This window comes from Sinocyclocheilus anshuiensis, unplaced genomic scaffold (genome assembly GCF_001515605.1).
Source record: "Sinocyclocheilus anshuiensis isolate Anshui unplaced genomic scaffold, SAMN03320099.WGS_v1.1 scaffold989, whole genome shotgun sequence".
Taxonomy (NCBI): Eukaryota; Metazoa; Chordata; class Actinopteri; order Cypriniformes; family Cyprinidae; genus Sinocyclocheilus; species Sinocyclocheilus anshuiensis.
In genome coordinates this window covers 184,681-202,314 of record NW_015554143.1, presented here as the reverse complement: position 1 = coordinate 202,314, position 17,634 = coordinate 184,681, and the positions used below count along the sequence as shown (strand labels likewise).

General features: G+C 33.8%; 1 protein-coding gene, 1 long non-coding RNA gene and 1 pseudogene across 2 annotated transcripts; all 3 read right to left on the bottom strand.

The window, feature by feature from the left end:
* Positions 1–1,218: 1,218 nt before the first annotated feature.
* Positions 1,219–2,915, bottom strand: LOC107670545 (6-pyruvoyl tetrahydrobiopterin synthase-like; annotated as a pseudogene).
* A 2,998-nt stretch (positions 2,916–5,913) lies between these two features.
* LOC107670544 (glucagon-like peptide 2 receptor) lies at positions 5,914–11,318 on the bottom strand. Its single transcript, XM_016463187.1, has 7 exons — positions 11,309–11,318; positions 11,139–11,199; positions 9,231–9,297; positions 7,799–7,887; positions 7,581–7,719; positions 7,312–7,353; positions 5,914–6,249 (listed from the first exon to the last, which is right to left on the bottom strand). The coding sequence occupies exons 1-7, from the start codon at positions 11,316–11,318 to the stop codon at positions 5,914–5,916; spliced, it is 744 nt and encodes a 247-aa protein (XP_016318673.1).
* Positions 11,319–12,294, bottom strand: LOC107670550 (uncharacterized). Its single transcript, XR_001632100.1, has 3 exons — positions 12,226–12,294; positions 11,631–11,787; positions 11,319–11,473 (listed from the first exon to the last, which is right to left on the bottom strand). It is a non-coding gene; the product is annotated as an uncharacterized LOC107670550 (long non-coding RNA).
* Between the last annotated feature and the right edge of the window lie 5,340 nt (positions 12,295–17,634).

Below are 17,634 nucleotides of genomic sequence, written 5' to 3'. Positions count from 1 at the left end.
AGAGAGAGAGTGTGTGAGAGAGAGAGAGAGAGAGGGTGTGAGAGAGAGTGTGAGAGTGTGTGAGAGTGAGAGAGTGAGTGAGTGAGTGTGTGAGAGTGTGAGAGAGTGAGTGTGAGTGAGTGAGTGAGTGTGAGTGAGTCAGTGAGTGTGAGAGAGTGAGTGTGAGTGAGTGAGAGTGTGTGTGAGTGAGTGAGTGTGTGTGAGAGTGAGTGAGTGTGTGAGAGAGTGAGTGAGTGAGTGATGAGTGAGTGAGTGTGTGTGAGAGTGAGTGAGTGTGTGAGAGAGTGAGTGAGTGAGTGATGAGTGAGTGAGTGTGTGTGAGAGTGAGTGAGTGTGTGAGAGAGTGAGTGAGTGAGTGATGAGTGAGTGAGTGTGTGTGAGAGTGAGTGAGTGTGTGAGAGAGTGAGTGAGTGAGTGATGAGTGAGTGAGTGTGTGTGAGAGTGAGTGAGTGTGTGAGAGAGTGAGTGAGTGAGTGATGAGTGAGTGAGTGTGTGTGAGAGTGAGTGAGTGTGTGAGAGAGTGAGTGAGTGAGTGATGAGTGAGTGAGTGTGTGTGAGAGTGAGTGAGTGTGTGAGAGAGTGAGTGAGTGAGTGATGAGTGAGTGAGTGTGTGTGAGAGTGAGTGAGTGTGTGAGAGAGTGAGTGAGTGAGTGATGAGTGAGTGAGTGTGTGTGAGAGTGAGTGAGTGTGTGAGAGAGTGAGTGAGTGAGTGATGAGTGAGTGAGTGTGTGTGAGAGTGAGTGAGTGTGTGAGAGAGTGAGTGAGTGAGTGATGAGTGAGTGAGTGTGTGTGAGAGTGAGTGAGTGTGTGAGAGAGTGAGTGAGTGAGTGATGAGTGAGTGAGTGTGTGTGAGAGTGAGTGAGTGTGTGAGAGAGTGAGTGAGTGAGTGATGAGTGAGTGAGTGTGTGTGAGAGTGAGTGAGTGTGTGAGAGAGTGAGTGAGTGAGTGATGAGTGAGTGAGTGTGTGTGAGAGTGAGTGAGTGTGTGAGAGAGTGAGTGAGTGAGTGATGAGTGAGTGAGTGTGTGTGAGAGTGAGTGAGTGTGTGAGAGAGTGAGTGAGTGAGTGATGAGTGAGTGAGTGTGTGTGAGAGTGAGTGAGTGTGTGAGAGAGTGAGTGAGTGAGTGATGAGTGAGTGAGTGTGTGTGAGAGTGAGTGAGTGTGTGAGAGAGTGAGTGAGTGAGTGATGAGTGAGTGAGTGTGTGTGAGAGTGAGTGAGTGTGTGAGAGAGTGAGTGAGTGAGTGAGTGAGTGAGTGAGTGTAATCTCTCTGTGTGTAATAGGATCAATATCACATGGCTGACAACTGAGCCAAACTCCCAGTGACTGACATTAATCCCATTCTGTAGTGACACGCAGCAGGAGCCACTCTCCCCTAATGTACTTTCTAAAATTCATCACCGTTTACTGCTGTACTGAGAGCTGATGCAGCAGCGCAGCTGAATTATACTCTATTCTCCTCTGTACACCACAATATTTTTGTCCGTTTCATATATTCTGATCTCATACAGGCTGTCGGGTGGCAGAAGCTTCCCCATACTGTCCCAAATAAACACGGACAGGTTTTCTGTGGTGCTGCATGAAACAAATAAACATCAATATGTTTTTAAACGATTGTATTGTGACAGAAATGTGACAGAAAAACAGAGAGTCACACCTGACGACATCAGGAAGATACGGCACATCCAGATCCAGATTTTTATGGTCAAGAGGTTTCATGATGGCCTCCTAAAACACAAAACTTATTAACAATGTTTGCATATTTAGTCCTTGTACATGTGCACATGCTTTCATACATGAATTAAGGCAGCTTTTCGCCATATGTCATGCATTTCTTTATATTTGCAAGAAATATTCTTATAGTCACTGTAGATAAAAATGTTAAAAAGCAAGAAACTTCACTTTTTACAAACACACACACACAACCAGTCAAAAGTTTTTGAACAGCAAACTTTTTAATGTTTTTTAAAGAATTATCTTCTGCTCACCAAGCCTGTATTTATTTATTTGATTCAAAATTAAATTAAATAAATGTAATTTATTTCTGTGATGCGCAGCTGTATTTTCAGCATCATTACTCCAGTCTTCAGTGTCACATGATCTTCAGAAATCATTCTAATATGCTGATTTGCTGTTTGAGAAACAATTATTATTATTATTATTATTATTATTATTATGTTGAAAACAGCTGAGTAGAATTTTTTTCAGGTTTCTTTGATGAACAGAAAGTTAAAAATAACAGCATTTATCTGAAATAGAAATCTTTTGTACAGTAACATTATAAATGTCTTTATCATCAATTTTGATCAATTTAAAGCATCCTTGCTAAATAGAAGTATTAATTTCTATAATTGATTTATAGCTAAAAAAATTATTTAAAAATGTTGAATAAAAAAAGAATAATAATAAAAAGAACAAATTTGACAGTGACTTAAAAGAAGTTGATTTTAACTTACATAAAATTAGTATTCATGTTATATTAACTTTAATATATATTAAATTTAATGTATTTTTTTTATTTTTAGTTATTGTTAAGTACACATTAGACAGTGTAGGGACAGCTGTACCTCAATATATTCCTTCAGATCAGGTTCATGACCATCCCTGTGTTCTTATCAATCTGTCAAAACAAATCAGCATTTTTATACATGTAGCCAACAAATATTACAATTTCACAATACACCCGATTCTTCAGTATCAAAATCTGCACTGTGTGATCTAACATAGTTCTGCGTACCTTTCCACGAACTGTCACTTCAACTAGAAAAACATTAATAAACAGCGTTCACCAGACACACTATCGACTGCAAACCGCGTTAGTGGAGGTTAGAAGGCAAACCCTGGTTGGTTAGTTGTGGTTTAGTAGGCTGTGTAAGCGATGGCAGGCGTGTGATGAAGCCGATGCGCTCAGACATCATGATGAAGATGATGCTTCATAATCAACTGCACTGGAGCTTCACGCCAGAATCCACATCTCAGATGAGCTTCTCTCTACTGGAGGCGTGGCTTCATCGACCCGCCCCCATCCGCGTGATTGACATATAGCAGCACATCAGCACTCTCCGCGCGCGAGCCTCATGTGTCTTCTAACATTTCTGTGACAAATGCATTATTATTCACGTTTTTGTGCGTTTTATAATTGAAAATAATATATAATTAAAATTAAATATTATAACATTTATACATTTTTAATTTATAAATTATTATTCTAAAATATATTCATTAATAAATTAGTTACCACTGTGCAAAAAAATATATAATTATATATATATATATATAATAATGGTTCTCAAACACTTAAACCAAAAGTAATCAGTAGCCAGTCTTTACTACATTTGCATGTTATCACTGCAAAATATGGATCTTGATAAATATAGCCAAACATAACCACAGTAAATTCGTTTTGTAACAACATGAGACCATATTGTGATTTAATCCAATTTAATCTGAATATTATTTAGTTTTTTCTGCATATATGTGGTTATAAATAACATGTTTATATATATATATATATATATATATGATATATTAACATTATATACATAATATACAATGTTAATTATAACATGTTATTTATAATATTTACATATAAAATGCACACACACACATACTGTACATATAAAGTTATAATTAACATTATATATTGATCATTATTATTATTTAAATTTGTATGCACTGTGCAAAATAGCATAAAATTAAAGTATTGAATAATTATTCTTCAATATTTAAACCAAAAATAATTGGTATCAGTTCTCAATCTCTGATTCACTGCAAAATATGGATCTTGATAAATGCACATGTAGGCAAACATGAGTTTTGTAACAGCATGCTGCCATATTGTGATTTAATCTGAGTATTAGTCACGTTTTTTGTGCATGTGTTGATTTTATAATAAATATTATAATATATAATTAAATACTGTAACATTTCAGTTATATATATAGTATCCTCCTGAGGCAGAAAAAAAAACGTTTTGGTATTTTTTCATGTCATCACATTGTTTAGAGCATAAGAATTGTTTTTTTTTTTTGAAAAATGATATTTTATTCATATGTTATGCTATGTCCTCTGTAGAGGACACCAGGGCTAAAAAAAAAAGAAATGAATCAACATGAATAGGCAAAAACAATATATTTTTTTTATACCAAACTTTGTATAAAGATGATTCTCAAGATATAACAGATTGATTTGATATACCATTTTGCTTTATGCAGTATGTGTGTAAAATTGCCATAAATGGGTTTTACAATGATATACTATGTATCTATACACTATATCTAATTTGCATATTAATGTGTTCTTGGGGCAACATGTGATGAAAAAGGAAGTGCAATAATGGGAGTAATAATTGGCAGGATTTTCATAATAATATCTAATATTTCATAGGAATATTGAAATATAATTTATCCACAGTACTCTACAGTGGACATGAATGAAATCAATGTCCTGTTTCATAACAGAAAGTCATATTCTGATTTGAAACCCCATAACATTTTCCTGTGATGCTGATTATGGCAAAAAATTGGAAAATTAGTCAGATTTGAATGATCATTACAAAAAATATGATCATATTTCCATAAGAGTGTTAAATTTGATAGCTAAATTAATGTCAGTCATTTTTAAAGGCAGAGGAGAAACTTCCACACATTCGAGATTTAAGACTGCTCCAGGGTCACAAAGTGTCGTCTGTTACTGATTACAGATTGTAAAATTGATTGTTAAAGATTGTAACGGAAATTGTAGTTTATAATGTAATTTATTGGATTACGCATTCTGACTACTTTTAGGTGACTTTTGATGTAACTTCTAGGAAACCAACAGATACAATTTGGGAAAAAAGAAAACGGTGAGTTTTATTCTTGACAAAGATACACAATATTGAAACCTTTAACTGAATAGACTTTATTGAGGTTTGAAGAATGCATTTTCTCTGTATCATCAGGTAAAATAACAGAGGGCGAGTTCATTCAATGAGTTATGGACAAACCACATGCAAATGATGTAAATAATCCACAACTTTGCTTCACACTCATTTGCTCATGAATAAACACTAGTCAAGCAAACCGTTTCATTTCAGTATTCGACAAGTACTACATGTGTTTCACATTGAGCAGCGTTCTATTATTACTAGCATGCGTGCATAAACTTCCAACGTGCCGCTTGACCGAATGTAGATGCAAAGCAAACATACAATGTTTAGGGAGAAATGTCTTGCTAATTGTTTGTTTAATTTAATTGCACTGCTTTTGCAATGTAAAAATTATAATTTCAAACATCAAAATGATCAAGATGCACCAAACAATCAAGATGCAAATCAATGTGTAAGTTAAAACTGCTGTGTTTTGACATAAAAATGCAGGAAAAAATAAAAACTTAATTCATATAATAAATTGCATTTAACAATAGTATCTACCAATTTAGCATATTGTTGGATCTATGGCAACATTACTGAATTTCAAGATATTTCTGCCGCTTTTGTACAACAGTTTTGGTTCTATTTTGAATCTCCACCTGATGTCTGAAGTAAAATCTTGGTTCTGAAGCAAAAGCAGTTGATCTACATAATCAAGCTGCTCAAACATATGGTATTAGAGCATCATAATCCCTGGGCTGTTTTCAATCACAGTCCATCCCTGTTTTCACCACTCTTGTTTAGTTCAGTGTCATTTTAACTGAGTCTTCAGTGAACTAATGTTTAATTAGCGACTTCAAATTCAAAGTTGAGCATTTCAAAGCGTAGATTGTGCAGCTCCTTTCAAACACCTTGCATCATATACACATACAGAAATCAGGTATCAAAAACATTATGGAAGCCATTTACAGTGGTTAAAGTGTCTATATACATCCTTAACTACATATTTATAGAAAAATAAATCAGAAGCAGGGGCTGCTGACAGAATGAGGAGTGAGAAGACGTTAAAACTCGCTCTCCTCTGTGATCTCCTCCATGGTCTCTCCTAAAGTCATCTCCCCGTCGCTGCTGGAGAGGCTCCTCCTCATGTAAAACTCCAGGCCGGAGCTCCGCCCACACGCCAAGTCCTCTGCTGATTGGACGGCCACCTGCAGCTGATGTCCCTGTGTGGGGGCGTGGCTTCCCTCCTCATTGGATTCGCTCTGCTCTGTGGTTTGTCCAGGTCTCTTCTGCGAGCTCTTCCACAGGTGTTTGGGGTGAATGTCGGCGAAACAGTTGTGCGCCTCGAAGTGATTGGAGGAAACGAACAGCTGCCACCTCTTCTTCAGCTCAGCCTGGACCTAAAGGACACGTTTCCAAAGTTAGGTCTATGTTGAAAGACATTCTCAGACATAACCCTCATAACACACTGGGGTCTGTTTTGACCCAGAATAGATGCATTGACCGAATTGATTAAAAATGCATTGTTTAACGGAATTAGACTTTGCAAATGCTTTAAGACCCTTAAAATACACATCTGTTTTTCAGATTGTTTACAATTGTTTTTGAAGACGCATATAACCATTTATGAAATAAAAGTGTTACATGTTTCTTGTTCGGGTAATTTTTGACCCGGGTTTGTATGGAGCACCATTAGTGTCAAAAATATTTTATGTCAAATTATATATGAAGCTGTATTAGTGTCAAAAACGTTTGTAAAGTATCTTTAGCTTTTCTCTATATCTCACACACATTTGGACTGAATTTTATTGATGAGCATGAATATGTACGTATATTGACGAACCACTGCAGCATGATAAATGGATGACTTTTTTCATCTGAAAGTTTATGCAAGTAAAATGAATTTATTTTGTTTGAAAACTTTTCAGATTAATATTTATGTTGTTGTGATGTTGTTTTATTAGAAATAAATCTGTAGGTTTCATAAATTTGGACCGTATTTGAGCAATCATGAGTTAGAAATTCAACAGAATTTAATTAATTTCTATTTGTTCCAATGGGGTTAATACCGGTAATTCTCAGATTATATGACCTTATAAATTCTATACAATTATATATTCAAATAAAATTTCTCATCAATATTGGAAAAAAAACAAAAACATTTAGCATCATAATTTTTTTTTGGCGTGGGTCATGTGGAATTTGAAATTTCTCACTTTTCTTATTACTAAAAAATAGTTAGCTTAATAGCATAGTAATAACATGGTAAGATGAATATTTTTCACATTCACTCATTAATGAGAAGCTGCTGATCAGATACAATAAGATTTTATGTGAAAGTTATGACTGTTTTATAAAATAATTCTTCAGGTGAGGTCCAAACGGACCCGGAATGAGAAAAAAGTATAGAGATTGTAAATGCATTATGAGGGTTAAAGTTCAAATGTCGTCACCAAACGTACCTCTCCATTTGCAAAGCAGTACAGCACTGCAACTAAAAGACCCTGTTGAACAAAAAAAGCTCACAGTTAGAGGATTTGGTGAGGCAAAAAAAAAACCCTGTAAAAAATGTTTCAAAGTTGTACATTAAGTAAAGATCATTGGAGTACATTTTACAAGAAAGCACTATTTCAGTTTTGAAAAATTTCACATTTCTAAGAGAACATTGTTTCTACACCATGTTTTTTTTCAGTGTACCAGTCGGCAAGGGAAATACAAGCAGTGTTGTCACCTGGAAAGAGCTCAGGGTCAGATGGACGACGTTTCGGGCGTAGCGGTTGCTTCCCTCGACCGATTCATCTATAATTAAAGTGAAGACGATCTCGTGGACCCCGAGCAGAGGAATCAACACAAGCGTGGCTCTGGCTAAACTGAGAGACACATGCAAACCGTGTCAAACGAGTCTTGTCACCAGCACTTCACACGTGTTTGAGATAAGCAGTGACTGACCTGTATCTGTAGTCAGTGAACTTCACCTGCTCAGCCTTCAGCTTAGACAGCAAAAGTCTGATGATTTTGAGAAAAATGCAAAAAATGACCTGAAAGACAGATCGACAGGTGAGTGCATGATTATATCAACAATTTTACTTTTGTATGATTTATATCTTTTTTTTTTTTTTTAGCTGGATTGTGTGTTAATGAAGCTTTGAGTTTATTATTTTTACTTTAATATTGCAGCAAAATGTATTTAATTTTGCTGAAAATTTTTTATTTGATTTAATATGTTTTTATCAACCATTGGTCCATTTTTTTTTCCCGAGCAGAATTGAATGTTAACTAAGTTTTATTTTTATTATTTTTATTTAATTTTGTCCATAATTTGGTCCTATTATTTTTATTGGTGAATTGGTCCATCTCAGTATTTTTTTTTTATTTTATTTTATTTTATTTTATTTTACTTTATTATTTTATTTTATTTGTATTTTTTTGAGCAGGATTGAGTGTTAACAATTTTATGTTTATTATTTGTATTTAATACTCTATATTGTAGCAAGACTGATTTAATTTCTTTTAAATTGATTACAAATTAATTTATTTGATTTTACATGTACGTTTATCAACTGCTCATCCGCCTCACTTCTTTTTTTTTTTTTCTGGAGCAGGATTGAGTGTTAATGAAATTTTTATGTCATTCTTTTTATTAATACTTTTTTTTTTCCAAAATTGATTTTGGTTATTTATTCGAATTTACATGCACATTTATCACCCACTACACCTAGGTTTTTGTGAGCAGGACTGAGTATTCATTAAGTTTTGATTTTATTATTTTTATTAATACTCTATATTTTATCAATTTTTTAAATTTTACTGAAATGTATTACAAAATGATTTGTGATTTTACAAGCAAGTTAATGTTAATGAAGTTTGATTTTATTATTTTTAACACTCTATATTGCAGCAAAATTGATTTATATTCATTGGAATGTATTACAAAATGATTTATGTGATTTTACATGTAAGTTAATGTTAATGAAGTTTTGATTTTATCATTTTTATTTAATACTCTATATTGCAGCAACATTGATTTATATACACTGAAATTTATTACAAAATTATTTATTTTATTGCACATGTACATTTATTAACCACTGAAGGGTTCAAACACATTTTGAACATTGCTTGTGAATCAGCAGTAATGCAGCACGACTGATTTGATCCACTGTAATTGCTATTTTTTCCGGCTCGTTCCCGTGCGCTCATGACCAGCGAGACGCTTCACCTCAATGTGCCAGAAACTACAGTGAAATCAGCATTATAGCATGACAGCAGAACAGATGTAAACCAGCGAACCCTGCTCTTCCACAGTCTTCAAACTGAATATATGCCAACAAAAGAAGAGGAAATCAAGCCATTTAAATAGAAATTTAGGCATCATACTCACAATCACTGATAATGTTAATGGGCCTCTGATTATCCACCAGATCCATGTGATGTTATTTAACCAACAGCTTTAGAAACAGGAAACATGCATTGTACTATGTATGTTTAACCATGAACAGATGAGCATATGCATTTAAGGTAACACTTTATTTAAAGCCTTTATATATAATGCATTATAAAAGTCGTTTTAATGCATTTATGCCTTGTAATGCACCTTATAATACACTGTATGATCTCATGAATAATTGTAACCACATTTACAATACATTATGATACTTATCTATTCATCGTTACATCTTTAGAAAGTATATTTCATTAAAACACTCAACAAACCACTAATTTCAATGTAAGGAACCTGCAAATAATTTAATGCATTTTAACTTTAGTTACAATTATTTATGAAAAGATATAATGCATTATAATGTACATTATTTATAATGCATTATGAATAAAGGATTTAAGTGTTACCAAATTTATTTTAACTGTGGTTACAATTATTTATTAAGAAATATAATGCCATTATATAATATTAACCCTTGTGCCTTTCTGGAAATTTCATAACTGAAAAAAAATCGAATTCTCTTGGTAAGTGAAGTGAATAAATCCTCAATTACTGAGGTTATTTTGTGTAAATGTTTGATAAATGGTGTTTAACCATTAACTGCTGTTGTATTATGTGCAGTTGTATGAAAAGACGCATAAAAGTTTATCTTCTGGTTTAAAATGGGAAGAATATTGTGTGAATGTGCTAACTAACTAATGTTTCGTAGTTAAAAGTTACTTTGAGCAGTTTACAAATGTTATTTTAATGGTTTTTGTCGTGTATTCGAGCTATGAGCTAACGGCGGATCGTGTCGCACGTCATGCGGGCAGATGAGGCCTAAGCGCATCATTTCAAAAATGCTCTTTGCACGTCTATGCAAATTCAATGCGTTCATGTTAGATGAAAATGAAGTTAAATATGTTGAATGTTTATTTGCGGATTAACTGCTGTATATTAGGATGTATATTTTTATACATCATAAGATGTATATTTTTTAAAGGAATGTCTAATTGTATTTTTTGGCTTTGTCTTTTGCAAGGCTGGGTCTTTTTTTTTTCCCTTTTATCTGTCCTTTTTTGTTTTCTTTCTATTTTCTACTTTTTTCATCATTTCCTGAGTCGGATGCTGCACGTTTCTTGGACATTAACCAATTTCTGAGGAACATTTTGAACTTGAACTGTCCCTGCTTCGCGTTACAGCCGTCATTGCATGCAGGAACTGGCGAGCCATGCCCATATAAGGACCAAGCTTTGTGGATCAAGGAATCAACCGAGTGGTAGGATTGTATGTTTTCCTCCCTTTCTGACTGAACGTTGCTCAGAAATTACATTGCGGAAGAAGGATCTCGTGTAAGCAGCAGTGAACTGGAACTGAGATTTAGTGGAATCCTAATTCACATCGAGTATGCTATTGTGAGCAGTTAATTTGATTTGTTGTGATTTTCATTTTTCTATTGTTGTTTTTTTTCTTTTAAATTCTGTATTTTATTTAATCAAATTATTTGGTTATATATATATATATATATATATATATATATATATATACTGTATAAGAACACTGTAAAAATTTGTTTTGAAGATTATTGGATTACATTTAACAACAACAACAAAATACTATTTCAGTCTTTCACAACTTTAGGGTCAAATTAATATTTATTATAAATTATTATTTTTTTTTTAAATTATTTGTGAAATGTAATCGCAATTTCTGAGTGAAAATAGCCCTACACATTTTTTTCAGTGGATAAAAAGCAAAAATAAAAAAACATTTATTCCACCATAAAATCCCTCCTCACACAAATGTTTTTCTGTATTACATGCAAAACTTCTTTTTAAAGTGTCAATCAGTAGTAAAACAGACACTTACCTTTTATTTTCATACAAAGCTTTGGCAACCGTCCAGGGAATCACAAACAGTAATGGAGTTCCTGAACGAGTTCATTGAATAAAGGTGGAGAATTAATAAGTCATATTTTAATGTAGGACATACTTTCAAAGAAATGAAAAGGAAAGAGTATTTTTATGTAGTACAAAAGCTGCACCCCATCCTATAATCATATATTTCTTCAGAAGTCTTTTCCTGGTCAGAACTGCGGTGAACAGCAGCGTGTGCAGGAATATCGCCTCCACTAACAGCCAGAAGTAATTACAGCCCACAAAATATTCCAGCGACACCTTTGAGGCCTTGCAGACGAATGAAATCTGAAAGGTTGACATTTATATTATTGCATTTGTCTTGTCTTTTTCTGTTTTGAAATAACAAACAGTAAGATATGTACACTTGCTCAGATGTAATTCCTTGAAATAATTCCACAAAACCAAAACAAAAAAAAACACACATAAAGGAATGTTTCTGTACCGTAGATTTTGTGTAGCTGTTCCATCCGATCTCGTCCCTGGGCAGGTTGGTATACGCAACATGTAATATAACCTCTTTAATAATTACTGCTGTTGCTCTAAATATGAATGATACAAAGAGATTCATGTGGATGTAGTTCCTCGTACAGTGAAGCTTCCTGAAAACAACAGGTACAAATCATTTATTGCTTGGTCAGGGGCAAATAACATTAAGATATCAGATATCTGGAGCCAGCTCTGGGCTGGAATGGAATAAATGACTGGACAGTACAGAAATGAATCTATTTGATCAATGAAAACAAAGCTTGGAAATGTATGTACAAATAAATCTAATTATGTAAGTACAGTGACAGAGAACATTGGTTACATGTAAATACAGTGAACAGGAGTGATTAATCAGAGAACGCCTACAATCCAAATTAGTCGATGTTTGTCATCATCTCCATGACCAATGGCACTAAACCATGTTTTACCAGTGAGATTATGGTTAAAGTGTTATGATAAACAATGAAGGAAAACATTTTTGCAAGCTATCTTAAAGTTACATTACGAAACATAAAAGGACCAAACACCGAGCCCTGCAGAACACCACTCACCTCAGAAGACTCATGATCAGAACAGCCAAGCAAAGTGAAGAAAAAGACAGCGAGTATCCTACAATGGACAAGACTCTCAGCACAGAATGCCGAAACACTTCTTCTTCCTGTGTATGCAGGATACTATTACAAAAATAATACCTTGGCGGACACCATACTTTAATGTATGGTAGCAATATTCACCTTGGACTTGAAAAAAGAATGGTTTTCACACTCTGACTGATTTCTCCATACATTGCTGGAATTCTCCTCAGTTTTCCAGGTCCCATTGACCGTGCATTCCTTGTGCACGTTTCCAGTAGCACCTAAAAATGACCACCATACATTTCATTAAGTAAAGTGTTATTCATGAATAAATTCTACATGTTTGGAACAATTAGGATGTTTTAATATTTTTGAAAGAAGTGTCTTCTGCTCACCAAATCTGCATTTACTTGTTTAAAAATGTAGTGAATATTGTGAAATATTATTATAATTTAAAACAGCTGTTTTCTATGTGAATCTCTGTTAAAATGTAATTTATTTCTGTGATCAAAGCTGTATTTTCAGCATCATTACTCCAGTCTTCAGTGTCACATGATCTTCAGAAATCATTCTAATATGCTGATTCACTGGAATAAATTACATTTTAAATAGAAAACAGTTTAAATTGGTGTAATATTTTACAATATTACAGTTTTTAATACTTTTGTTCAAATAAATGCGAAAAACGTAATTATTTCAAGCTTTAATTTTTCCAAACTTTTCCAAACTGTAATATATTTCAATAATAAATTTGAATATTCAATTTGGAAAATAATGATTGACAATATAATGATACAACTCACATGATAATGATACAATATAACATGTTAACTGTAATAAGACTGTAATATTCTGAAACAAGTGACCTTCTTTGATCCATGGTAAATAAGGAGGGCAGGGTACATGTAAAACATATTCCAATAATGTCTGTATAATTTATAATGTATATTTATAATGTATATAATAAAAAAAAAAATCTTTTGTTTTTTTATCTACTTTAAGTGACTTTTTTTAACCAACTATTACACTAAAAAAAATACATTTATGTAGGATCTACAAATTTCACTCAGACATTACTAGTAAATTGCACAAATAATTACCAAGAAATTTGAATTAAACATTACATTTTGAAGTAGAAATAGAATAGTATATTTCTTGTAAAACATATCATAATCTTTATAATTTACTTTGAAAAATATTCTGCCAGAATCTCAAAATTCTTCTTTTTTTATCCTATTAACTTGACAGCATAAAAAAGAACCTTAAGGAAACTCTTATTTTATTGTTTGGTTTATTTGAATTAACTTTTATTATTTGTTCTACTTCAAGTTACTTTTTAACCAAATACTCTTGAAAAAATCTGTGAAGGGTTTACTTTGAAACAATTTTGCTTATAAATTTCACAAATAATTAGAAAGTAACACACTGAATTGAAGCAGAACGACTGAAATAGTATTTTCTTGTAAAACATACTCCAATAAACTTCAAAACATGATTTTGTACGGTGCTAAAAACTATGAAATTAAACTTTTTCTAGTCACTTCTTTAGTCATTTGACAGCGATGTGTAGAAGTGTGTGTGTGTGTGTGTGTGTGTGAGTGTGTATGAGTGTGAGTGTGTGTGTGTGTGTGTGAGAGTAGTGTGTGTGTGTCACGGACTCGCCTGGCAGCTGTAGAGAAGCACAGTAAAAGTCCAGCGCTGAACTCCTCTGCTGAGTGTCGCGAGCACCATGAACACGGCTCAATATTCACCTGCCCATCAAACCACTGCACCACAGCTCCTCTCACGCATAACGTTTCCAGACTCCGGTCCTTCTGTTGCCTAATGTCCAAATGAGAGCGTCTGCGCTGCTTCACTCAGTCCTGCTTCACTTCTGGCCCTTCCCAGCCAATCAAGATAAGGTAAGAGACGGGAACCTCACTGTCACGGCTTATGAAACACAAAGCAAACAGAGATTTTAAAGAGAACAATCCAGTTACAGCATCTGAGCATTTCATATCTATTATTAGATCATCAAAACTAGAGAGAAACTAATATGGGAGAGACAGAGTGAGCTTTGTTTAAATGCAGCCTGCAAAATACAAAATGCAAAAACATTGTACTATAATGTAAACTATAATTAAAATAATAATAAAATAAATAAATGAATAAAAAGTAACACATTCCACAAAACAGGGCCTGAAAATGAAGTCACCTTTTGATTTTCAACATTTATACATTTAACAGATAATAATAATAATATACCCAAAGTATTTTTTATTCAACAACCAAAAAATGACCAATAAAAAACCTCAGAAAATGTTCAAGTGATATAATTAGATATTATATGAGCTGTTTTGTTTCCTATTTCTTGAGATGAAGTTTTAATTTTAGCCGTTACCAAAAATAAGGAGATTTTAAACTCTGATTTGTTTGATTAAATATTATAAAATTCAAAAAACTCATTAAAACAACAGCAACAAAAACTACACCAGAAACAGTAACAATGTTGCAAATTTAGTCTAAATGAAACTCTAAGGGCATGTTTGGAACCAAATGTTGGTTTGAAGCTGCAAATAAATTTATATTTCCAATAAACCCAACAAAAACATTAGCTTGATCAATTTTTCTTACAATAACTTGGGCAGCGGGGTTGAATTGTTGAGGTTTTGGACTGCGGTCAACACTAAACTTGTCTAAATATTAACTAAATGGAAAATCTAGCAAACGTTGTAGTGTAGTTTAGTGCAATGCTTTAAAAGCAGCGATAGCACAGCAAGCCGTACCACATTTGTGTACAATGCCAATCTTGCTTAAATCTCATCACTGTTATGAGCCAGCCATCATCATCTAAAAGCCTTCGTCTTCAAACTAAACTCACCTTGTTATGTGCCAGCCATTTGTCAAATAATAGAAATTCACTAGACCTTCTGCAGCATGTAAGTACTTCACTCGTTAGGATAATTGCCTGCCATAATGTACAATTATCCGCTTTTAACACTAATAAGGATAGGAATTTAATGTTCTTCATTCAGGAAGTCAATTACGATGCATTCACAACACCGTCAGACACACTTACACATTTGCATATGCATTTTTACTGTAATGACATGCACATTATGCATATATTAAAATATCAACATCCTCCCCCACTTTTAAGTTTAATATCTAAATCTCTTTAGTAAAGAATTTAGTACTTCAGTATCACTTTGCAAAGGAGTTACTAATGCAATTCAAACCAATGCACAATGAATTAAAGATGAAATACTTACACGTAAGAGCTCATCTATAGAGTAGAGAAGACTACTGAGATTGTGAGGAACATCTTAAGCATCTTCTGTTGAGATATTCAAATTATAATCCCTGTGAATTTGGCATTTCGGAATTTACTAGTTTATTAAACAACCTCTCTGCTCATGACTGCTGCATGCATGCGTCCGGTCAGCTTTCTTGCGTTTGATGCTGTGTAAACAGCATTTAGATGTAAACTAAATGAGCAACAAACTTGTGCAGACTGACAGTCTGAAGCTGAATGAGTTCTCATGATCTCTCTCACAGGGTCAAGATGAGCCACAGATATACAAAACAGAACAGATGATAAACAAACGTGCAGAAACATCGAACTTACTCTTACATCACTGACGACCATGTTCAAAATCAAGAGCTTCAAAAACAGCCGGATCACAACTGCTACAGTAGATATATGATGAAAGATATACACTACTGGTCAAAAGTTTGGAATAATTACCATTTTTTTATAATCTCTTCTGCTCACAAAAGCTGCATTTATTGGTCAAAAATACAGTAAAAATTGTGAAATATTATTATAATGTAAAACAGCTGTTTTCTATGTGAATATCTGTTAAACTGTAATTTATTTCTGTGATGCGCAGCTGTATTTTCAGCATCATTACTCCAGTCTTCAGTGTCACATGATCTTCAGAAATCATTCTAATATTCTGATTTGCTGCTCGAGAAACATTTCTGATTATTATCAATGTTGAAAACAGTCGTGCTGCACAATATTTTTGCGGAAACTGTGATGCATTTTATTTTTCAGGATTCACAGATGAATAGCAAATTCAAAAGAACAGCGTTTATTTGAAATATAAATATTTTGTTACATTTTAAATGTCTTTACTGCCACAAAACTGGAGTAATGATGCTGAAAATTCAGCTTTGATCACAGCAATAAATTACATTTTAATATATATTCACATAGAAAACAGTTATTTTAAATTGCATTAATATTCCACAATTTTACCGTTTTTACTCTACCGGTATTTTTGACCAAACAACAACTTTTTTTTAATCCATACTTCCACTTACAGCATGCACTATATGAAAAGGCAGGGGCTGCTGATAGAGAGAGGTGAAGCATGTATAACAGCACGACTCAGACTCATATATCTCTCGTGTTGGATTCCAAATGACCTTGAGAGTAATTTTTCCTGTTTTTTTTCCAGGTTATTTTATTCCCATCAGGACGTGACCAGGGCAGCTATGCACACAGTGCTTGTGTGTTCACTTCAGGCGCACGCCGCATGCTCGTCTCCAGCACATCACACAGATAAATGACTGCATTAGCACCCATGAGGTGTGTGACGCTGTATAAACACTGAGCAGCGAGCATGCTAGCAACCACACCGGCATCATAACACCTGAACTACTAATGAATCACCCAGCCATCAGGACACATACAATCAAACTGTTAGGTTTACTCAGCATTATATAAGCATTTAACTTTGTAATGCACAGCTTTGATGCTAAAATGCTGTGTTGAAATCCATTAGCTTAACTAATTTATAAAATGTCTGCGAGAACGGGATTTTCTCCAGTAGTTTTTTTCTTTTAAAACCGACAAAGCTTAGTTATGCTTGTTTCACAATGCACATTTATTTCAGCGCTCATATTACATGCAAGAAACGTAAATCCAAGTAAAGTTCTGGCACTGCAAAAGACTCACTGAAAAAGCACTATAAACCTATTTATCAGCAAAATATTTCGCAATAGGCTTTTATGAAGTAACATAAAATATCGGAGCGAACTACTCCCCCATTGTTTGAAAAAGACATCTGTTGGACACAGTGACGGACACACAAACTGCACTTTCTATTCAGTAAATCTGACTGCACAAAAGGTTCTTAATAAAAATAAAGGTTTCCAAGAACGAATGTGGGTTCCCCAACAAACCTTTCAGTAAACAGTTGTTCAACACTAAGAAAACATTTTAAGTTCCATAGATGCTGCTGGATCTTCATGGAGCCATCAACACTGAAGAAACCTTTCATTTTTAAGAGAGTACACTTGGCCTCCTCAAGCAAAATATTTCAAGTTAGGGGAAAACTAGACAGACATGCCACATGAATTTAGAAGAGCTGAGAAGAGATTTCCTGCTGTTAAGAG